The sequence below is a fragment of the Python bivittatus genome, unplaced genomic scaffold, assembly GCF_059951505.1.
Source record: "Python bivittatus isolate LINGU-HERP-01145 unplaced genomic scaffold, Pbiv_v1 ctg000530_np1212, whole genome shotgun sequence".
NCBI classification, from domain to species: Eukaryota; Metazoa; Chordata; class Lepidosauria; order Squamata; family Pythonidae; genus Python; species Python bivittatus.
Genome location: NW_028277085.1, coordinates 713,679 through 736,181, shown reverse-complemented (window position 1 = coordinate 736,181; position 22,503 = coordinate 713,679). Strand labels below are relative to the sequence as shown.

General features: G+C 51.4%; 2 protein-coding genes across 10 annotated transcripts in view; both read right to left on the bottom strand.

Moving 5' to 3' along the window:
* The window catches only part of LOC148214774 (uncharacterized), a 22,146-nt gene extending 21,859 nt beyond the window's left edge, over positions 1-287 (bottom strand). The window contains exon 1 of the mRNA XM_088148679.1: positions 219-287. Within this exon, the coding sequence (XP_088004805.1) occupies positions 219-287 (69 nt within the window). The remainder of the gene's footprint in view (positions 1-218) is intronic.
* RNF111 (ring finger protein 111) lies at positions 98-22,503 on the bottom strand. Of its 9 annotated transcripts, none has more exons than XM_088148245.1 (15): positions 21,656-22,503; positions 20,470-20,596; positions 15,348-16,250; positions 14,387-14,513; positions 12,085-12,221; positions 11,641-11,838; positions 10,403-10,719; positions 9,174-9,429; positions 8,655-8,982; positions 7,437-7,562; positions 6,812-6,938; positions 4,451-4,543; positions 3,423-3,518; positions 1,940-2,067; positions 98-1,001 (listed from the first exon to the last, which is right to left on the bottom strand). In XM_088148245.1, the coding sequence occupies exons 3-15, from the start codon at positions 16,228-16,230 to the stop codon at positions 884-886; spliced, it is 2,934 nt and encodes a 977-aa protein (XP_088004371.1). In that variant the 5' UTR covers positions 16,231-16,250; positions 20,470-20,596; positions 21,656-22,503; the 3' UTR covers positions 98-883. The 9 variants fall into 9 exon arrangements, with proteins under 9 accessions (XP_088004371.1, XP_088004364.1, XP_088004369.1 ...); XM_088148238.1 differs by having other exon boundaries at positions 12,085-12,248; positions 21,656-22,502; XM_088148243.1 differs by having other exon boundaries at positions 1,940-2,043; positions 12,085-12,248; positions 21,656-22,502.

Genomic DNA, 22,503 nt, shown 5'->3' with positions numbered 1-22,503 from the left:
TCAAATATTTAGTGTTCATTAGAGCTGTTCACAGCAGTAAAGTTTTATGTTAGCGATTCGAATGGCTAGACATAAGAAAATGGTACATACAATCGGACAGCAGTCTAAATGTTTTTAATATTGACATTCAAAGATATCTGCGTTGTGCTGAAGGTTTAAGAACATAAAAATGTGATTGAGAAGGATGCTCCAATCATGAGTACTGAGTCTGAAATTACAGGATGTGAAGGCGATCGATGCTCCCAGGCTAGGGCGGGTGGGGCCGGGGCACAGACGGCCCTGGCCATGCTCCAGCGCGGCCCTCCACGCGGCTCGCCCGGGAGGAGCCCCTGGCGTCTCTCTCCCACACAAGTATACAGCAGCTTTTTTTCCTAATTAAGGAATGTCTTAAAAAAAATATCCTTTTTTAAAGTTGATCTTTATACATTTAAAACTAAAATACTTGATTAAATTAAGGACTCTGAGGTTAGTAATGAGTGAAATCATACTCTGAAAGGTTGACTTTAGGTACAAATAAAAAAGGGAGGACGGGCCACACAGTTCTACTTTCTAAAGCAGATAATCTTGCCTGCAAGTTTGGGGGGGTCACTAAGCCCATAACATGTGCAAAGAAATGCAATCTTGGGAGCGATCCATGCAAAAGTACAGGGAAAACAGGTTAGGAATTTGTAAAGGCTAAACCAACCAACAGAAAATAAGCTTTATAAATACACTAACTGTAGGGTTAGCATTAGGTATACCACAGAGCAGACAAACGGCACTCTAGCAGGTTCAGGTGCTTCCCACAACTGCACAGGTAAGTCATGCCATCTTTGGTTGACTGCAGTACCAGGAAGGATATGGGCGTGAAGAAGGAAAGCAAGAGGCTTGAGGCAGAAGCGTGTCAACTTTCACTTGGCAGCTGAGCCTCAATGTCCACTCTGCAAATGGGGCACTTCTTGTTTGTGATTAGCCACTGATCGACACACACTTGGTGGAAGAGATGCATACACGGGAGGCGTCTGTAAACAGAAGAAGGAAAGGATGAGGAGTTCACCAGCAGAAACAGCTGTCTGAAAGACCAGGGCCTCCTTTCCTTCATCAGCCGTCGTTTTCTCTAACAGGTCAGGGAAGCTGTCTCGACAGGGATACGGCTTTTCCCCAACGGTATGGCTGTTGCAGTGCAGGCGGCTCGATTCTGCAAAAGGATCACACGGGGCAAGTTCTGCCCGCTGATTTCTCTTTCGAGGCAAGCGTTAGACTGCCAAGCGGAAACGAACACTTACAGACGGGGCCAGGGATTAGTTCCCACTGGGGACAAGGGGTGGCTACAACAGGGCAACGGGCAGCTCTCAGCCGCTCCATTTTCTTGCTTCTGAGCCTTTACTAGGCCTTGCCAGGGTGAAGGCCATAAATCTGGCTGGCCGCCAGGCGGGGCACAGACACTCTGTTGAAATAAGACAGTTTCAGGGCTCAGCAGTCCCCATGACCAGTCCCCAAGGCAGAAATGTTGCTGATTTTGGCCAGCTACAGAGCTCTGCACTCCAGAAGGCAGAAAGGGGGCCCTAATACGCTGTTTCCCATGCACGCAGTGCTCCTGGTGGGCAGACCCCAGCCTGAGCATGAAAGAGCTCTCAGACCGTACCGAAAGCAGCGGCAGCAAGCAGCTGAGCCGTCCTCCCTCAGATCTCGCTTCTAGGACCTTGCGGCAAAACAAGTTACTCTAAACTGGTCCTGGAGTTGTCAGCCTCAAAAAGAACGAATGGATGGTTTCTCCTATTTGCCTGGGGAATTTTCTGACAACCCATAATGACACTCGAGACAAACTAGTAATGGCTGGCCGGAGGATACACCTCTCTAAATTCCCACCTTCTGCAGGACACTTTTACAAAAATGACTTGCTCAGCACCTGGTCCAGGACATTAGTTCAGTGTCTCCAGTAATTCTCCTATTTATTTACCTGACATCTTCCCCTTCCTCTAATATAGACAAACATATGGTACACTTTTCCTCGGTGTCTTCCTCAGTTCCTTCTTCCCCATCATGTTTGCAGTGTAGTTTCCTCTGTGAGAACCAATCAGTTGTTACCTTATTAGCAGAGATGACATTATTGGCAAACTGAATGAGGTCTGTTTTATGCACAATTATCATTTCTGTTACACCAACTAACAATGCACCTCCCACCCCCCATACATGGAACTTTAAACAAAATGCAATTAAAGATGGCCAAGCAAATTTATCCAGCTGCTATTCCTGAGCTCCCAACCTCTGGTACAACCATTTTAGTATCCTATAAAAATTCTGACAATCCAGGTATTTGCAACAAATTTAATTTTGGGGGGAGAGTGGGGATCCAAATTCTTTTTAAATTTTAATTTCTGAACAGGAATTTTTTGGGGTAGCTACTTGTTTTATTGTACTATAAGATGCAAATAATACAATATAGAATTCAGGTATTAGCTAGGTACAGTGGTATTTACTAAGCAGGAATTAGTGCAGCTTAAGAAATGAGTCCAGATTTGCCGCTCCAACTGTAAAACACACAAGGCACATTTCTGGGGAAGAATGACCCAACACAGGTGGGTCGTGAAGCTATGTTATGTTAACAGAGTGACACGAAAGAGCTGATTTTTGAAAAGTTCTGGCTGTAGCTCAAGCATGAGCTGCCTCAGTCAACGCCAGGACTTTATTTCTTTGTAATACAATCTGGGGTTAAAGTTGCTGAACACCGAACAATTACGCCCACTCATTTTTCCAAGCTCCATAATCAGCAGTCCTAAGTGTATTCTCTGGTTTGGGGAATATGCCCCCTGTTTATAAATCTGTCATTTGTGGGGCGCTACGTGCTTTTTTATTGTTTTCCCAGCAACAGACGTACACGGCTCCTTCACTGGAAATTATCAGATATCAGATTCCCGGCGCATCCTATCCCAACCTGTCAGGAAAGATTCCGCTGGAATCCTCCCGTTTACGTGCAGGAAACTTGGAGAGGCATCAATCCATGAATTCCCTCACAGTCCTGGAAATGAACCAGAGGCTGATCATGGTTAAGGCTGGCGAGAAAGAGCTGTCACGCTCCCTTCTCTTCTGATCACTCAATTATTAGCGCTTTGACTATTTCAGAACAGGCCGATTTGGGTGCCGCCGGGTGGTTCCTAGATTTCCAGAAGCAGACCTCTTCCAGAAACACAGAAACCATGCCATTTGGCCCCTTCTGGAGGAAAAACGGGAGGTTCTGTAGCCAGATTGCACACCTTGAATCTACAAAACATTTCGTATTATCTGTCTCTTTCTATAAAAGCATCCACTTGTGAGATTCTGAGATGTAAAAACCTATAAAGCGTTTCATTTTTTTGCCTTTATAGGGAAACGAGGAGGAGCTTTTGGAAGGGACAGGGACTATTAACAGAAAAGTTCTTCAAGCACCTCTGAGACATTCTCACCTTTTTGTACTTGTGGGGATAAGTGCATCTTTCAATTGTTCCTTGGGAAGCTCCACGATTCACATTTCCTAAACGTTCTTCCAGATGAATTAATTCCTGGAATCAAAGTGGAACCAAAAGATCTTGCTATCATGATGCTGTCTTCCCAATTTAATTAACATGCAGTTTATTTGAAAACTCAGATGGGGCAGTCTCTACAGTTCCAGGGTGTCAATGGCCATACCTGTGAAAATTTGCCATGGCCCCTCTACCTGTCTTTGGCTTCTCTGCTCCGATGTCGTAAAGATGGATGACGTGGGACAACGCAGCACAGCCCCGACGGAGGTTCTGGAGACCTTGGACTCTGAATGCCAAGGACTGCAGGCATCTCCATGAAGTGGGACAGAGTTCCATGGGTTTTCAGAGCATGACGGGGGGGGTGGGGGTGGGGAGGCCAGCCAGTTCACTGAATTAGACCTCCGCCTTGTTGGGTGGATGGCTTACTCCATGGTTACTAAAGATGGTGTAATCATGACCATAGGGAAAAGGCTGCATTTCGTGACCCCACCTCAAGGCAGCCTTCACAGGAAAGGACGGCTTTTGCCTGAAACAATGGCCGTTTGTCTCCAGGAACATAGTTCATTTGAAGGCCCTCCCTAAACAATAAACTAAAACATGAAAAATGCATTAACTCTCTGCATCTGATACTTCAACTTCTCTCTTCCACATAACCAACCGTAGCTGTCAAGCAGGCCCAGCTGCACTTAAGTAGGAGGAACTTGACAATTTAGCACCAACTCTCCCTTTCATTGAGCCAACTTAAGCAGTACTGCATCCCAGCCACATGTTTCTTGCTGTTAAGTGCGGCTACTGCTGTAGAAGCCAGAAAAAAGCCTTCTCAAGTTTGAATGCCTACCTGTCCTCAAACCACAACAAAGGCCTGAGGTCATGATGAAAAACAAAAAATAATCAAGTTAGCGTGACCCCTCCCCACTTATTCCCTGAAACAAAAATTCTGCCACAAATCTAAGGGTTATTCTATTACAAACCTCAAAATTGCCCCTGAAAGGGCCTCTGAATGAAGTTCCATCCAATCCCGATGAAATGTAACGGATGTGAGGGTAGCCCGCCATGTCAGGAACCTATTCAAATAGCAGAAGGGAGTTAAATCTAATTGCAGAACAGCTCCAAGTATTTTACTGTTCACGTTGCAAAAGGAAGGAATTCGGTCTAGGAGATGGCATCTCTTCCTTTTCTCCCTAAGCTTCTTGGCTGTTGTGGCTCCCAACCAGAAGGAGAATCATTCAAGGAAGGGAGAGACCATTCTCTTCAGGCTGGATCTAGTAAACAAGCTCTCACTCGAGCAGGATTTCAGCTGTGGAACTATTCTGGAAGGACTGACTGGCACTCTGTGTCTGTCTGACATAAGAATTATTGCAAAATAAGAACAAATAAAATAGTCCTACCGACGTGATGGCATGAACCCTCTTCTCTGCTAACCAGCCTCTTATCTTTCAGTATATTGTAATTCAGACATACGAGCTAATAGAGCTACGTGTAATGCTGGCGTTTACACTGGTCTTCACACATGCGAAGTATTGTCCCAATATTGAAACCGTGCCTGAAATACCCACACTGTGCATTTCAAAACCCATGTGACCCCCAATCCCATTTTTTTCTACAAAATAGAACCAAGGCAAGTCTCTCTGAACAGGGGCACAGATAAGATTCCTTTAATCAAGCCAGAATGCACCAGGCATCTCCCATAACAAATCGAACACGCTGCAGAGTTACCAGCGTCATCTTCAGAAAGTCAGACCCTCCAGACCTCGAGTGAGATCAAAGGCAACCAAAGTCTCAAATGAAAGTGGTCCTCCCACAAGAAAAACCCAAGCCCAACATGCCTGTCCTGAAAGACTATCGCTTTAGAGTTCCAGCTTGTTGGCTATGATGGCTAAAAATGTTGGAGGCCACGATCTCTGCACAATTAAAGGGTGTCCCATTCTGGCTGAAGTCTGGAAATCACTCCCCTGCGAGCGGAAGATCATACCAATGCAACAGATGGAACCCCCTCTGTTCTGCATGTGAAATCTCCCATCTTCAACAATTCATTCAGCCAGCTGCTAGAGTTCCTTTCTTTCCTGAACAATTTTAACGTGTGGTTAAGCTGCCTTGGAGTCATTTCTTTGCTTTTGCCTTCTAGCAAAATACCAACATGACAAAGAGCTTTTTTTTCTCCAGCTATGACCTAACAACAGACTAGGAATTCAGTAACACTTTCTCCGCTGGCCCTGTAGTTACAGGTTTCCGCATGTTTTCTTCTCAAGACCACAGAAATGAGGCCCTTGACCTTCGCACATCCCTCCAGAGATCACAGCATGCCCTAACCAGCCATAAGCTTCACAGCTCAACCCATCGGCTGCTTTTTAGGCGCAGCCACCGGTTGAGTCCAAAGAGAGGCTGCAACTGCACTCCTGTAGTCAGTTCCCACCCAACTCTTGGTCTCATCCCTTCCCCAAGAGCATTTTCAGTTAGGTTAAATGCCACACATCAGAAGTAGAGAAATGATACTCCGAGCTGCAGACTGTCAAAGACAAAGGCTTTGCTTAGGATCATACTTGGGGTCATACGGCCTCAGCCACAGACAGCCCCCAACTGCCTGGGAGGAAGAAAGTCACTGACATTTTCTTCGTTGAAGCTGCAACTGAAGGGATGTTTGTACAGGATTCTCAATTCCTCCCTTTCTGCACAATGCAAAAGGGAAAAGTCATTTTTTCTCCCCCACCCAGGAAAGAAACTTGCTGCAAAACCTCACCCTGACTTGAAGAAAACCTCAGTCTGACTCCAGTTCCATTAAAGAAGCAACCAGCCTAGCTGGCAACTTTCCATTCAAGAGTTGTCTTCTCCATTAACCCCAGCTACAACCCTGGCCTTTTTATGAAAGCTGAAAAGCACAATCCCAAAAACACTTCTATCAAATTCAACCCCAAATATAACAGCTGAGGTATCTCAAATTAATAACCACTGACTCTCTTACTCTAACCAGGGACTTTTCTAACTCACCCATCAAAAGCGATGACTGAATTAAGAACATAAATCAGATGCAGAGGGTCAATGTACTACTGGAGAATTTGATTAGAGTATTTTCTCAATTTGAGACAAAATGGGTTGGGCTCAGTTCCTCTGAAAGCCCCTGCCAATTTGAGTTAGAGCATTCCTTTTTTTTTTTCCTGCAAGGGTACTTGCATATCAACACCTGTGACTAATTTTAAGACAGGTGTGATCTCCTAGGGGTGCCCTCTCCAGCAAATCCCCCCAAAAAGAAACCTGCACAGACTTCCCCGTGAACCTTGCGCAGGATGACCGGGAAATGACCAACCTCCACAGCAGCCTGCACCTGTTCCTCTTACCATTAAAGGAAGAGCACCGATTTGCAAGTGGTGGAGCCGAGGGGGGGTGTGGTAGTGGGCCAGGTGAGGGTGCATCGGGCCCGGTGGGTAGGTGGCTGCAGTCACTCCTGCTTCAATTCCCAGTTCCCTACGATAGGAGCAGAAAGTTCACTTTTAGCCAGGGCATTTCTCACCTCATTCACCTTTGGCAGGGTGAAATTCTCTCCCCAAAGAAAATTGCGTGCAGGGTTTGGGCATCTGTTCGTGTCTTTTCTCTCTTTTCAGAGGGTCTGCTCTGACCTGAAAAATCCCAAGCCACCTCTAATTCACTTTCACCGCTCTCAGAGGCCAGCGTCCACTTCTTTTGGGAGACTCCATCGCCCCCAGAAGGGGGGCTGTGGGACGTCAGTCTCAAGCCTTTTCAGGGCTTCGGTAATAAAAGTGATGCGAAGCTATTTCAACACCCCCCTGGGTTTGAGTTACCTCAACTGTGACAGGCACTCTTCCTCTCCTTCCTTATTTTCATACATGACTTTATCATCCAAACACATAGAGCCGGGCATGCACGTTTAAGCGCCAAATGAAGGGAAAATGCCGTTTGGGTGCTTTGGATAACCAGGGATGGGGGGACCAGCACGCTACTAACCAAGCCGACCTCTCTGGGGCTTGTCGAGGATGCGAAGACATGGTCTGCGGCACATGAATGTGATGGCCGTGGCCGTAGTTGGGATGCATCCGGTGAGGATGTGGTGGCGGTCGCTCATGTGCTCGCCTGGAGGGGAAGAAAAAGCTGACAACCCCTCCCTGGCACCAATTCCTGGCAAGGCTTTCGAGAGGCTCATGGATCTATGCAGGCTAGACTGCCTGACTTTTCTCCCCTCCCCTCCCCTCCCCTCCCTTCCCCTCCCTGCAGAGTCACATTCACACTGCCTGCCCCCCCCAACAAAAACCCATTCTGTGCCTTGACCAGCATCGAGCAAGTGTATGGAAGGCCAAAAAGGGGGTCCTGCTCAGCAGTCTGGCTGGCAGACAAGGTGCTGAGTAGCCAAGGAAAAAACAATTCAGCTTGTGTCTGTAGGGGACGGAAATGCATCGTTTCCATTTACAACTGTCTTTAAGCCTATACAATTGGCACATTTCTAAAACACTTGTAGATATATTGAAGTTCTAGAGCCAGTTGGGTCTTCAGCAATTCCTCGGGTGTTAAGTGTCTACCAGGCCTATCTGGATCTCCTTCCTTGCAAACTCTAGAAGCTGGGCAGAAGGCCACTGACACAGAGCGAGGGCGCGCTTTAATCAGTCCTCTGCAGCCGGCAGCCACTTTCTTAAGGTACGCAGCCCCTGGCTTCTCTGAACTTGGCTAAGGGAGGAGGACGCTCGGGCTGCATTTAGGCTTTGCGGGCTCCCGTCACGTTACAGAGCAGCAGTCTTCCGCTACGTCTCCCGCTCCTTTCCTTCTGAAGCTCCAGAGAGCCCAGCGGGGTTGGCGGCTACCGCCCGGGCCAGGCCGCCACCAGGTGACTCTGGGCAGCAGCCTCTGGCTCACCCCCTGCCTCCCTCCCAGGGCGCCTGCAGGAGAGCGAGCGCAGATCCTGGTTTAAGGCTCCTGGAAGGAAAGGAAGGAAGCACCAACGCGTGAGACGTGCAAATCACCGCCAGCAAAGGCAGGGTGCCCACGTACTGCGAGCGGGGGCGGGGCGAACCGTTCTAAGCGTCAGCCAGCCGGAGCCACTCCAGAGCTGGGTGGCCTCAGAATCTACCAAATGCATAAATGGACAAGCCAGGGTTTGCCGAGTCACACGGACACACAACACAGGGCTCGGTCGAAAGAGCGGGGCGGCTTCCACCGTTCCAGCTGACGTACGTCGGGTGCTGCATCATGCGTCTCCTCTGGACCTCCATCCGCTGGATCACCTCGTGAGGGTGCAGCCTCTGGGCCGAGGGGGCTGCCGCAGGGAGGTGGTGGGCGCTGGGGAGGGGCTGAGGAATGGGGGCCGCTGCATTGGCCAGCGGGTGAGGGGGCGGGGGCGGGACCGGGTGGGAGGAGATGGAGGGGTGGAAGGGGTGGACGGGGTGAGGGATGACATAGTCGACCTGAGGGGGGGGCTGGGGGGGCGCCGAGGGAGGGGGATTGCCATGGGAATGGGGGCATGCCGCGGCCTGAGGATGGAGGGGGCGCGTCAAGGAGGCATCTGAAAGGAGAGGGAGAAGAGCAGGCCTGTTACTCCTGGCTCGGAACCAGCGGCTCTGGGAAGGCCCTCCCCACCCGCCCGCCCTCCCTCCAAGGCAGCCCCCTCGGCCGAGCCCGCCACGAGCAAGGGGCCCTGCCCACAATGCCTCTGCAGCGCCCAGAAACTCACGCAACGGAGGGCATCCCACTTACAAGGCGAGTGCAGGTAATGGCGGCAGGACGACAGAGAGGCCTGGGCTGGGGGCGGGGGCTGGGGCTGGGGGACCATGCTCGTGCTGTAGCCGTCCAGGGCCATCGGCTGACTCGGAGCAGCCCCCGCCTGGTGCCCGTACATGGACGTTCGGGAGGACGAGCCTGGGCAGCAGGGGTCGAAGGCAGAAGCTCCATGGAAAGAGCCACTCCCGTGATTCCTGATGCCGTTACTGCTCAGATCCACCGGCAGGGCCTGCTACATGGAGAGCAGAAAGAAGAGGAGGAGGTAAACCGGGCTTGTTACACACCTTCCTGCGTGCGTGCCCTGTTATAGCCCAGCACAAGCGTAAGGGTAAATGTGCTCTGATCCACGTTTTCCTGCCGTTTGTATAACAAAGGGCAACACAAGTTTAAACCAAATTCAGCAAACGTCTATTCCAGCTGCCCAGGAGGAAAAACCCAAGGAATGGGACTGGGCAAGGAATCCAAACCTGGAGCCCACTCAGACTGACCCCAGGCCACTTGCTGACTGTGCCTGGCTTGGCGAGAGCCGCCAAGGGGTCAGGAGGGGAGAAAAGCACCCGCTGCTCCTTGGCCCTAAGAATTTCCCCAAGGCTAAGACCTCAGCTCCAGGCAGACTGAGCACAGCTGAATCAGTGATCACTATGCTTCTGGGCCGGAGGGGGAGGAAGAGGAAGGGGAGGGGGGGAGAGAGAGAGACTGAGACTCAGGCAAAGCCAATGGGAATAAGGAAAATCGCTGAACTGCCTGAAGTCTGAGGGCCGTCAGCCTTTCAAGGTAGGCAAGGTTGAGAAACAGGCACAGCAGGGGTCTTGGGAGCGCCCTTTGTTCTTGTAGGGTAGCCCAGCAGACTCTGGAAAGCCTGCCAGAGTTTCTCCGCGCTACATCTTATACGTAGCCGAGCCAAGGTGGGGTTATGTGGGCTTCTTTCCCAGAACCGTCTCCTGAACCACCTTCTCTTCTTCCCTTACAGCTCGCTCATCCCAGTGGCAAGTTTACATTCTACCCCGCGGCACTCACGCGGGCGCGGCCACCCAGATGGCAACGTCCCTGGAAGCCTGGCCAGGACTCTTTACCCCTCTTCCAGGGACGGCTCCACCGAAAGCCAGCCGGATGCTGCTGGCTAGGGGACAGCGGCAGTCCGGAGCGGCTGAGAGAGAGGACCGAGCCGCAGACCCCCGGCTGAGAGGGCCGCCGTCCAAACTCGCCTGGTCATGGAACGCGGTGCCAGCGCTGCTGCTGGGCCCCCCGGGGACAGGGACGGGGGGAGGCCTGTCGACGGGACAGCTGGATTCGCTGAACGGGGGCGAAAGGGGGACACCGGCGTGGGGGCTGTGGTGATGGTGGTGGTGCTGGAAGTGGTGGCTGTGCTGCTGAAAACAGCTGGCGTGGGGTGGGCCGAGGACGTGATGGTTCTGTGAGGAGCCGCTGCAGGGGGAATGCTGGGGGCAGCACGAGGGCAGCCTTGGCATCGCTGGGGGGCCAGATTCCAGTGCGTGGCTTGAGGCGTTTCCTCTCACGTCATCTAAAATCGGGAAGGAAAGCAAAAGGCCTGAGCTGAACTGATCAGAAGGTGAGGGCAGCGAGACCCATCTGGAAAGACAGCAAGGTGGGCAACAGGATGAAGAGTCATCTGCACCCTGAAGGGAGACAAAGGGGGACATGCCAGGGGTTCCTGTTCCTGGGGTCAGCCTGCCAGCTTCGCTCTCCTTCCCCAGAATTCGGCCTCCTCTGCAGCGCTCAGCACCCTCTGATCATGGAGTGTGATCCTCGTGTGCCCACTATTCCCCATCCCAAACTGGGGGCTTCTTTTCCCCCAGTGCGTGTGTGGAGGGGGACTGGTGCTACTGCAAGGATTGTGACTTCCCTCAAGCCTGCCAACATTTTCCCTTTCGCAGATACTCTGCCAGCCCCTCCACGCTTCGAGTCCCACTTGCTTCCTAAGTTCAGTAAATACAGGGACTGATCTGATTCCTTTCGGTTCTAATGCACAGAACCAGTACAAAGTCAGGCTCTTTGTCCCCTGGTGGCCTGCTCCGATGGTCCACTCCCTACGGCCTGCGCCCTGCGCCCTGCCCTGCTTGGCTTCACCCTGCAGCAGTCAGAGTTCCTTTGGCCACCCCGTGCCTTTGCAGAAACCAAACGCCTGTTTTCTCCAGCCTACACTTTTCATTCTTTCCTACAGAGACCCACCTCCAAAACAAGCAGAAGTAAAACTCATGGGTTGGATCGGGACAGACAATTTCCATGGAATCAGAGCAGGCACACAGACACATCCAAACCCCATGGACACCTTCAACATGCTAAAATACTGACAAGAACGGCTGTCACAAAGACCCTCCTAGCTTCATGGCCTCCAGCTGCAACAGGACCACAACCGCAAACCTTTGACGGGGCACTCTTGCACATCAACCTCCCGCGTGAAGAAAGAGATCTTGCTTCCTACCTCCTGCTGAGTTCCCAGCTGTGCTGCTGTTGGACAGGACAGCCAATGGCTCCACTTGCAAGGAGGGCTGGCTGCTGGAAATGCTTGAAGCTACTCCAGGGACCTGCTCGGGGGGGGCGGCGGGGGGGCCACCATCCGAAGCAGAACTGGCAGCCTGAGGGTCTACTCTGGATGAAGTTGTCGGCACAACTGCTGGGTCTACAAACAAAGGACAGACGTTCCCCCAGTGGCAGTTTGCTGAGTGCCTGGCAGCCCAGGATGCGTTTCTCGGAATGAACACCAGGTGCCCAGCAGAGGCTCCAGATGCACTGAAGGGAGTCACCAAAGTTAGAGCACTTGCAGTAATCCCATTTGGGGGAATTTAGGCATTTCCACCAAGTTTGCCAGGGGCCCTGGGACCGAAAAGGAGGGGCAGATCTGGGGCTCAGAATCTCAGCCACCTACCGTCCTCATCCACTGTGAGGTCCACGACTTCTGCTGCATTCTGCCTCAATGGCTGGATGACCGTGGAGACTCTGCTGCGGTTCCGCTGCTCAGGTGGCCGTGAAGCATGGGAGCTTGAACTGTGGCCCCAGTGGGATCTAGAATGCCCAAGCGAGGATCGAGATCTGATATTGGGCAATAAAAAGGGGGCACAGGCAGTTTAAAGCGTGTTCTTTAGAGAGGCCAGAATTCCATTTCTTTCTTCCCCAGCCTGAGCAGCTGACTTGAATACAAAACTTCAATCCATTACTACATATTGACCAAGAAAACACCTTGCTAGTGTCAGAACTGAAAGGCTTTGTACACAGGAGGCCTCAGTTTGTAGCCTCCAAAAGCAGGGTTGATAGGCTGAGGCAAGAGCGGGAGATCAGGGGTCTCTTAGAGAAACACAAGGCTTCCAGGTAAGTTTCAGGCCCCAGGCAGAATGCCTGGTTCAATTCCCAACATCCCTTGATTAAAAAGGTGGGATTCTTTTTTCTATCTCTAAGTTGTCCCCTCACACAAAGCCATGGCCTGCTTAGCCCCCCTGGCCTTCTCTGCCTCTTCCTTCCCACAAATCCTGAAAACTTCTTGCCTTACCAAGTTCCTCTTCTAAAGAGACTCATCCTTTATGGGGGAAGAAGGAGGCCTGAAAAGATTTCTCTGTATCCTCACAGCCCTTGAAAGCTTGCACGCCATGCCCCAGCTCACATCAAAAAACTAGTGAGGTTTTCGCACTTCTGAGTTTCACACTCATCACCCCCGCAATGTCGCAAGTCTCTTTCGAATTCTCCCTCTGACTTTAAGATGGGTCCAAATTGACCAGTCAGTGGGCCGGCAGGGCTAACTTGTGAGTGAACCTGAAGTCAGGCAGAAAAGAAGGCAGGAGAAGGCAGCAGACGGGTCCTGCACTGAAGCATCTGCGCATGCGCTCAGGGCTGTAGGACTAGGAACAATCCTCCTCCAAAGAGGAGGTGGTCCCATTTTTGGAGAGCGTGAAAGAGGAGAGAGAGGCTGAGGCTTCACTGGGCCGTCCTCTCATCTGCCGAACCCAGAAGGTCACTGAAAACCTCCTTGCTATTTCTGATCAAGAATAAAGAATGTTCTAGGAGCACCATCTGATCCCCAAAAGCATCGCTGCAAGGCAAAGAAGTTCCCAGTAGCTGATGACCTGGGAAGCCGACACACGTTCTTCCCTGGGCCAGTCAGGAATATCAGACAGAAAGTCACTTTCACGTGCAACACAAATGCACCAAGACAGGTGATCTAATGAGGCAGGAAGATGGTGAAGGCTAAAATACACCTTAAAATAATTGCTGCCTTATTTTTCATTCTTGCTCAAAGAACTGCAGGATGAAGATGATGATGGTGACGATGATTTTGTATAGCAGAGGTTCAAACCCCATCCAGGAAAGTTACAAAGCAGTCCTAGAAAATAGGCCTCTGGAAGCAGTGGTAGGAAACACCTGTGATACACTGGGGGGTACCACGGAATTGTGCTTTCCGCCTGCAGCCTGCATTATTTACAAATTATTTGTTTCTCAACTTCCTTTCTTCATTCTTCCCTGTCCAACTGATAACGTCCTCTGGGCAGGAAACTTAAGATCTCAAGATGCAGCAGTCCCAAATGACAAAATATTGTGGAGGGCAAGGGTGTCTGCAGGGTGTGGTCAAAAAAGTCAAGATGGTGGTAAGGTCAAAGCTCTGCCTGTTTTTAAGTGCCGTGTGGCCCCCATCTTGACTTTTTTGACCATACTCTGCAAACATCCCTGGTGGGGAGATAAACCTAAAGGAGAAAACCTCCCCATCAATAGGAAATGGCACTCCAGTTTCTTGGAATGACATTTCCAGCAGGGTTTTTCTTTGCTATGAGAAACAGAAGGTGGAATTTTATGAAGACGATAAGAAGACACCTGTTTTAAGCAAGAACTTTCTGTGGTTCAAAAAGCAGAATCTGCAGCCACCCACTGCAGAAATTGAGGGAGGTTTCAGGACAGAATTCAGTATGACGTGAATGGCTGCAGAGCCCGCTTCCTGGTGACCAGCAGATGGCAAAAATAAGGAGAACGGCAAGGGACGATAACTATCTAGCCCATCCCTGGAGCCGTCTCTAATTAATGCAGAAATCCCAATTGTCAGGAGGGAAGAAAAAGGCTACCAAGCCCGAGGGATCACAGTCTGGGTCTGTGCAAAAGATCCTGCCCTCCTCACCAAATGCAGGGCCACAAATTCCAGTGCAAGAGCGATCCCGTGAGCTGCCTGAGGAACCAAGCGGAAGCCTTACCGATAGCTTTCTCCCACAGTGACAATCTCTACTTCGCTGTCTGTTGAGGTAACATTGATTTCTTCATTGGCGGTTACTTGGGGCGTTGAAGACGCTTCGATCACCACAACATCTTCATCAATGCTCCCTGAAACAGAGCACCAAAGGAAAAGAGGGGAAATCCAAAACAAATTCTATTAGGAGTGAACTGCCAGCGTGTTAAAGGTACCTGCTGAGAAATGCAGTAAGCAATGAGTTCAGAAAATGCAGATAAAAGCAGCACTGCAATCCTTGGCTCTGGTCATTGCTCGTCCTTTGATCACCACCCCCTTCAGGGGTGCTCAAGGATAATCCCAGCAAATGACCAGATAGGAAGTGAACTGCTGGGCCAAGAGCAGCTCTGCCCTGACCCCATGAAGTCACAGTAATTTTACACACAAATTGGAGTTACGCCTTCCTGCTTCGTATCCGAAGAAGTGCCGAGACAGCCTCCTGTAGCACCAAGAGTCCCTTGCTGCCCAATTCCAGCAAGAGTCAGCAGCATGAGACCCGTGTAACAATACAACGGTGTAACAATACAGCAGCACTAACAAGCCAGCAGTAGTGGGCTTTGGGGAACTGGATGAGGTAACAGGGAGGAGGGCCAGGAATCCCAGGACGCAACTTCCTCCCCCATCATTTCGTAAATCCTGTTCTCCCCAGGAATGCAGAGGAGGAACTGAGGCCCTTGGCTCCCCCAGCGTCCCAGAGCATCCTCCGACCAGCAGCAGTTTTCCAAGAGCTCAGAGACGCCTCAGAGGTGAAGGAGAGCCAGCAGGGATTGATTGTCTGAGCATGAGCCCTAGCACTATTAGCGAGAGGTGCCCTCCCCCCTCCCTTCCGGGGCTCAGGCACTGACTAGGACTACAGGGAAACAGTTTGGCAAGCTCTAGGAAGGGGGGCCAGGAGCAGGATGAGGCGGGAGCTCCAGAGGCGTCTTTACCTGAGGGGACAGCAGCACTGGTTTGGTGATTCTCACCAGCTGATACAAAGAGGTCTTCCTCTCCTTCCGTGGAGGAGCTGGAAGAGGATTCGCTGCTGAGGTCGTTCTCGCTGGTACTGCTAGAGCTGGGTAACAAAGCATATTTCTGCCGAGCTAATACTTCCCTTTTTTTCCGCTGCATTAAAATCCGTTCTTTTTGGTTTTGTGTTCGCTGCGCAGAGCTGGTTTTCACAAACCGCTTCCTATATGGAAGCCTTCTCCGAGAACTACTATTGTGGAAGCAGGGCCTTTTCAATAATATCCCTGAGACGGAGTCCGCCTCTGTCCGGGGCCACTTTTGCGGCCGAGAACTGTGAATTCTGCCGGATGCATTCAACACGGCCCGAGTCTGCCTGGCAGGGGCCACCTCCTTATCCTCGTCCGATGTTTCTGTGTCAGAGTCTCCAAAATGCAAACTAGACGAAGGTGAAGAGGCACAGTCGCTAAAGGAAGAGTCGTTGTCCTCGCTTTGGGTATCAAGGCGCCGCCTTGTCCCTAAAATGGGGGGAGCCTCTTTGCCCCCACAGTTTGGAGCATAGGAAGGGCCAGCCTGCTGGCTCTTGCGTTTCTTCCTCACGACAATGGCTTCTTGCTCAGGACGACTTCCGTTCAGGTCCTTCTGCTTCTGAGTGTCGCCACAGAGGTGTGAGAATTCGTCTCCCACTTTGCTGGCAATCATCTCGACTTCTTCCTCTGGGAAGTTTTTGGCTGCCTCAGTGGGTGGCGGGTTCAAGAGGATCCCCTTCAGGCTTTCCTGGCTCTTTGGTGCACCAGAAGAAACGTCACTCTTCATATCCGCTTCTAACGTATAGACGCTGTTACACCGAGGAGCCCACTGAGACATGGGAAAACCGCATAGACGGCCTTGATGGAAACAAACGCAAGACACGAGTTATTTTTAATGCCTGTGCATGCAAACACCAAGGACTGCTAAGAAGATTCTGGTTGGAGTTGCTTCCACCCTTCCCTGAGTGGCCAGAAAGTCGCTGGGAATCCTGCATTTGCTCTGCACCCTTCTCTGCTTCAGTCAGAGCTTCCCACAAGCCTCAGGCTCTTGTGTCTCAAGTGAAATGAAGCAAGCAAAGATAAGGCGGGGGGGGGAGAAACAGTTTCATCTGGGAAGAAACTACTAGGACTTCTAGGTTTCCTATAGTTGGGGGGAATAATAAATACTCACTATATTTCTGCAAAGAAAACACAGCTATGTTAAAATGCTGTTGATTGGGCTGGGGATAGTTTAGGTTTTCACATGATTCTAATCACTTTGTCTATAACCATAACTTGAATAAACTTAACTAAGCTAATTATAAAATTTGGAAACAGTTCACAGTAAGATTGGGAAAAACAAGATTGCTTGCCAAATATGTTTGATGTCGGAAACTGAAATCACGGGTAAAAAAATATGATACAATCAAGCCACAAAAATGCATTGGAGAACTGGAATTTGTTCTATTAAAGGCAAGAAATATAAAAGATTGACGTGCTTTCCTTCCACTACCCCACCTGCATAGTATCTCTCACACACCCACAGTCTGTGTAAAGGACTGGATTCTCACCTCGCTTATTCATCAACAAACCACCATTCGCTTAATTAGCACAACACGCTCAATTGCAAACAATAGTTTCCAATCTGCTGTGGCTTTGTTCATACAAAGCATTAAAAGCCAGAGCCAAACTAACTGCTCAATGGCTCATTGGTTTAGAGCGAGTGGCCCAGTTATTAAAGTGCCCTTTATTAAAATTGTGAATCCCTGAAAGATCACGATTTACCCATGATGCAAACAGATAATTCAGGACCTGAAGGTTAGACATGCCTCAGACACGCGTTTCCCAAATCCCTCACTCTGGTGATAATTGACATGACTGCTACTGTTCCTTCCTCTCATTTTCCCAATTAATAGTTTTATTGCCTCTCTGAATTTGGGTAACACTAGCAATGAAAGGGTATGTTATTAGATTCACCGTAGGCTAGGGCGTCCATCTGGGGTGGTTGTGGTAAGAACACAGTCAGCCAGTAAGTCTAGCTTAATGAGCAATTACATTTCAGAGTTGTTAACAATTTACTTTCATCTTACACCTGATAGGATTGCGTTAGATTTTCACTCAGAATCTAACAGGGACTTGTTACTAAGTGAGAGCAGAAGTCAAACACAATGCATTCAAAGCTTTACGACAGTGCATCCATTCTCCTGCCAGGCATCCACCACAGATTTACGAACTTTAGCGAAGTGCTCCAGATTCCACCCAGGCCACCTGGACTGGTTCTTTAAGGATCATGGAAATTCAAATGGGTTGCATCCATTTACAAAAAAACCCTGGATTTGAAAGCACCGTGTCCCAGTTTCTTTTCACCTTGGCCTGCTGCTACCACCTCCAAAGGGTCTCCAGCCCCCTGCAACTTTTCATTTACAAAGCCCCTGCTGGCCCAGGAGAGGCCCTGGATATCCCCAGTGATGTCCAGCTGTGGACTAGCAGACCTGGGTCTCCTCGTCCAGGAGACAGAGGGAAAGGGCTCTGTTTCCAGCCACAGCTTGGATTCAGAGGCTCCTTTTGATACCAAGCCAAGAATCAACTCGGCCTCGATCTAGTATCGTTTCCTGGTGCAGGAAAATAGTGGATGTTCTGACTTAAAATCCCTGCGAATGCTACATTCACACGACCGGCACCCATAACTCTACCCCGGGGATGACCATTAGAACACAAAAAACCCGACGAATGGTTTTGGAACAGCCCATCCCCAACTGGCTGTCTTCAGATATCCTGGGCTACAGTCCCATAATCCAGAGTTAGTCAACACATGTGGAAAGCACCTGGTTGAAGGCCGCTCAAGGTCAATGGCAGAGGAAGAAGTGAACTCAGGTGGCGGGAGGGGTGTGTGCTAAATGCTAGACTGGGGGAATCCAAAGCTCAGATAGCTGCTGCAGATGCCAGGATGTCTAGGTATGGTCAGTTTAGTCAATACGGTTCGTTTTTACATCAGGGAAACTGGGATGCCCGAGGGGTTTCAAACATCCATTGTACCTGAACTGCTCCCTCCTCGTACGTGTGTGTTAAAATAGGAAACAAGCAAAGAGAGAGTTAGCCACTGATCACATCAGGCCCAGATCCATCCACTATTTAGGACACGCAGATCAACTTTTCTACCTAGCCATTCTGGCTCTCCTTCCAAACTAGTGCAAAGTCCGCATTTTGCTCCTGGTCAGGCTTGGCCTTGGACTGGGTGATATGCAGCAGCTGATCAGACTATTTTGCTAGAGAGGCCATAAAGTGATGGCCCCTGGTCCCGAATGAACTGGGCTCATATAGTCCTTCAGGGGCTTTCCCTGCGTCCTCTTACCTGCAGAGGTGGCAAGAATCTTTCCTATTGTTGTTTGGCTGTGGAAATTCTTGCAGTATTGCCCATTAAGAGCCCCCAGCCCACCCCCATTGTTTATTTATACAGGCCTTTCCTACATACTATATTCCTTATGGACATTCTCAGTTTTATCCATCATCTTTTTTGGCTATGCAAATGCTTTCACATGATCTAGGGCCTTCCCAACTGTCAACGATAGCGAAAAGAAATAAATTTTAGAAACTGATCTTAAAAAGGACTGTGCTTAAAGGGAAGCCTCTTTATGTTTCTGGTTTCCCAACTGTAATCATTTCTTATTTACTGTCATTATGCTAAGCAGTACATTACTGCCAACTGTCATTACCCTATACAAAATCCAGCATCAGAGCAACTATTAGCTGGGTTATTCATTAATGGATAAAGAAAATGGTGCACATGTGGCCATAAGAAAGGAATATAATGTGTTTCTGATATTCTAGTATTTCACCTGAAATTTCCCCTTTGGTGCCTCAGCACCCTGCTCAACCAGAGGAGGAATCGCCCCAGCTAGCACTTTGGGGGCATCTTACTCCTAGGTGCAATCTACAGCTTGAAGACTGCTTCACTACAAACTGCATAATAAAAGACACTACCATCCCCACCACATCACGTTGAGAGATTTAATCCCTGAAGAGCATTTTATCCAGCTTTTTATGAGAAAAGAGAAAGCGAGAACAAAGCAAGGGCTTCCTCTTCACTCTGTCCACCACTTCAGGATAATGACTGGGCAGAGTCAAAACTGAGTTATACGACACATATCATTTCTTTCTCTAACTTGACCATCCACAGAAATGAAGTTCCTGTAATTTTTCTATCAAAACCTTTACTATACAAACTTACACAGAAGATAAAAGTTACATTCACGTATATAAAATAACTCCAACCATCAAGTTTCACCATACAATTAACCAGTGATTCTGCCTCACTTAGCACTGAAGCGATTCCACAAGCAAAGGACATCATCTCTAGCGAGAAGAGCGTTGGTCGGAAGGACCCGCTAGTCCACTGTGAAGAGGCAGATCTGGGCAAAGTCACCTGTCTTCTATAGCTACAATATACTGGAGATGCGGTAAAGGAGCAGTCTCACTAACCACCCTCCCCGTCTCTTCTATTTCTCCCCGTATGCTTCCTCTTCTACCATGCTGAGCCTCCAAGTAGTATGTATGGTGCTTTCCCAACTAGGGCCAGATCAGCTCTGCAGGGTGACCGCATAATGCTCCTTCAGGTATACTCTAAACCAGAGGCAGAAAAAAGGAACAGATTTGCAGTACATCAAATATAGGTATCCAACATTTGCAGTCTAAAAATAACCACATTTCAAAAACATTTTTCTTCCTAAACATGAGAGAAAACCAGTAAAGGAAGCTTGGTTGGAAGGATCTGCGAGCTTATTCCTTAGCAACATCCACATCCTGAGTTCCTATTTTGCACTTAGCTCCAGTTGGTGAATTTTAGGATTCCATTAAAAATCAAAATAGAACCTACCCAACAAAACAGATGTGCTAGGCTACATTACCCTCCAGCAGTATTTCCTATCCCTGCAAGCTGGGGAACTACAATTCAGCAGGATTCAGAATGGCCTATCTTTATGGACAGAAAAATTATAAGCTGATAGAATGAGGATTCCAGCTGACAAGCAAACTTCCCTTTTCTTCAAGCTGCAGCCGTCTGCAAACAGAAATCTTTCCACTGCTAAAATATAGTTCACACCTGATGCCTGAAGGAGCACCGCTGCTCTCTTGATCCCCAGATGGGAAGTGATAGTTCCACTCTTATGCTGCACTGGTCAGACCACATGTGGAATACTGTGTCACAATATAAGAAGGATGCTGAGAAGCTGGAAAAAATACAGGGAAGACCAACAAAGATGATGAGGGGTTTAAAAGCTAAATTTTTAAACTGAAAAGAATTGGGAAAGTTCGAGCTGCAGAAGAGAAGGCTAAGGGGAGATGCGATAGCAGTTTTCTAATACTCTGAAACGCTATCCCGGGGAAGAGCGCGTGGATTTATCCTCCACAGCATCCAAAGGAAAGGCAAGGCAAGGACTAACAGGCGGAAGCTTTACGGGGAGAGATCCCCAGTCAAAATAAGGAGGGATTTCCTGACGGTGAGAATTACTAGGCAGCGGAACACCCTGCCTCCTGGAGTCATGAGGGCCCCATCCCTGGAGGCTTTCAAGGAGAGGCAGACAGCCGTTCGTCCGGGCCGGCTTGAGAATTCCTGCCCTGGGCGAGGATGAGGCTCGGTGATCTCCGCCTCTCAAACCCCAGGAAGCACAACACGGATCGCGTGGCTTTCCACCGCTCCTGGCGCCGCTGACCAGGCAGGCCCCTGGGGTCCCCTTCGGCCCTCTTCCTTCCAGCCCGGTCGCACTCAGTGGCACTCCGGACCAAACGCCTCTTACAAAGGAAGCACGAACGCGGCTTGCGGGCCCGTCCCTGAGCCCGCGACTCAAAGTGGGACGGAAGGTCACAAGCCCGCCCCTCCTGAACACACGCCGCGCGCTTCCCGGTCCGGGCGGGCTGCAGGAGGCCCACCGAGCCCTCGGCGGAGCCCCGGCAGCTGCAATCCCGGGCGGCCAGGTCGCGCGGCGAGCTGCGCGGAGGCCGGCGGCCCGGGGCAGGCCCGACCCCCCCACCCCGCGGCGGAGCCCGGGCCTTCTGCGCAGGTGAGCCGGGCAGACGCGCCTGGGCGGCGCTCGGGCCCGTCCCCCCGGTCCCCGCGAGGCCAGGAAGCGCCGCCCCGGCCTTCCTTCCGCGGACCCCGCGGGGTCACAAGCGTCGCGGCACCCCGCCCCGGACGATGGGCGCTGTAGTGCGGCCCGCGAGAGGCGCCGGGGAGCGTCGCCCGGTTCGCGGCCTCGGAGAGCACGGCGGCTGCCCGCCCGGACGCCTACCTGAGGGGGCCGAGGCGAGGGGCGGCGGCCTAGCCGGGCCCAGCGGGCGCCTGACCCCTCGCCCGCCGCGGCGCCGCCTCCGCCTCCCTGCCTCTGCGGTGCGAGGCCGCCGTCCCGAGAGGCCGCCGGGGCTGCTGCTGCTGCTCCGGCCCCGCCGCCGCCGCCGCGCCCGCCGCTCCCCTCCCCTCCCCTCCCTCCGCGGACGCCCTGGCGCGACAGCCGCGGCGCTTTACGGCAGGCCGCCCGGCGCCGCCCCCAAGAGGCCTCGGCTCCCGCGCGCGCCCGCTTCCGGATCCCCGTGGACGCCGCGGGAGGGGCTGCGGTCCCCGCTCTCTCAGTCGACCAGGAGGGGGCCGCCGGGCCGCCAGGCCGGGGCGCCGCGGCACATCGCCGCTCTCGGCAGGGGCCGCGCTCCCTCGCGGCCGCCAGCGCCTCCGCCCACCCCGGCCGCGCTCAGGGGCCGCCGCAGCGCAGCAGGGAGGCGCCGCCGCCGCCGCCGCCCCGCAGGCGAAGGGGAACCCGAAGTGTGGGGGAAACGCTCTGGGCGGCAGTCTCGGCGCCGGTACCAGCGAGGGAAAGGGCCCGTCTGGGCTGGCCGGGGGGCGCCCCCTCGCGGCCGGAGGAGAGCACGGCCGGGGCCGCCGCCCGCGGGGAGCGGATGGCCCACCTCTCCGGGCTGTTGTACACGCACAGCGATGAAGGGCGCCGCGGGTGGGCCCGGGAGTCCAGCTCCTGGGCTGTCGGGAGGGAGCCGCGGCGCGCTCGGAGCGGCTCAGAAGGAAGGGAAGCGGGGCCCGCGGGTCTTCCGGCCGCGTCGAGCCGCAGTCCGGCCGCAGGCGGGGGCATCG

Bases quoted from the DNA above. Each gene is read 5' to 3' on its own strand.
- RNF111 (XM_088148238.1), bottom strand. From the start codon at position 16,230: ATGTCTCAGTGGGCTCCTCGGTGTAACAGCGTCTATACGTTAGAAGCG. The intron at 2,068-3,422 runs GTGAGAATGTCT...TCTGCTAATAAG, and splicing joins ATCCCCACAAGTACAAAAAG to GTAACAACTGATTGGTTCTC. The intron at 1,002-1,939 runs GTAAATAAATAG...TTCTGTTTACAG, and splicing joins GAGGAAGGGGAAGATGTCAG to ACGCCTCCCGTGTATGCATC.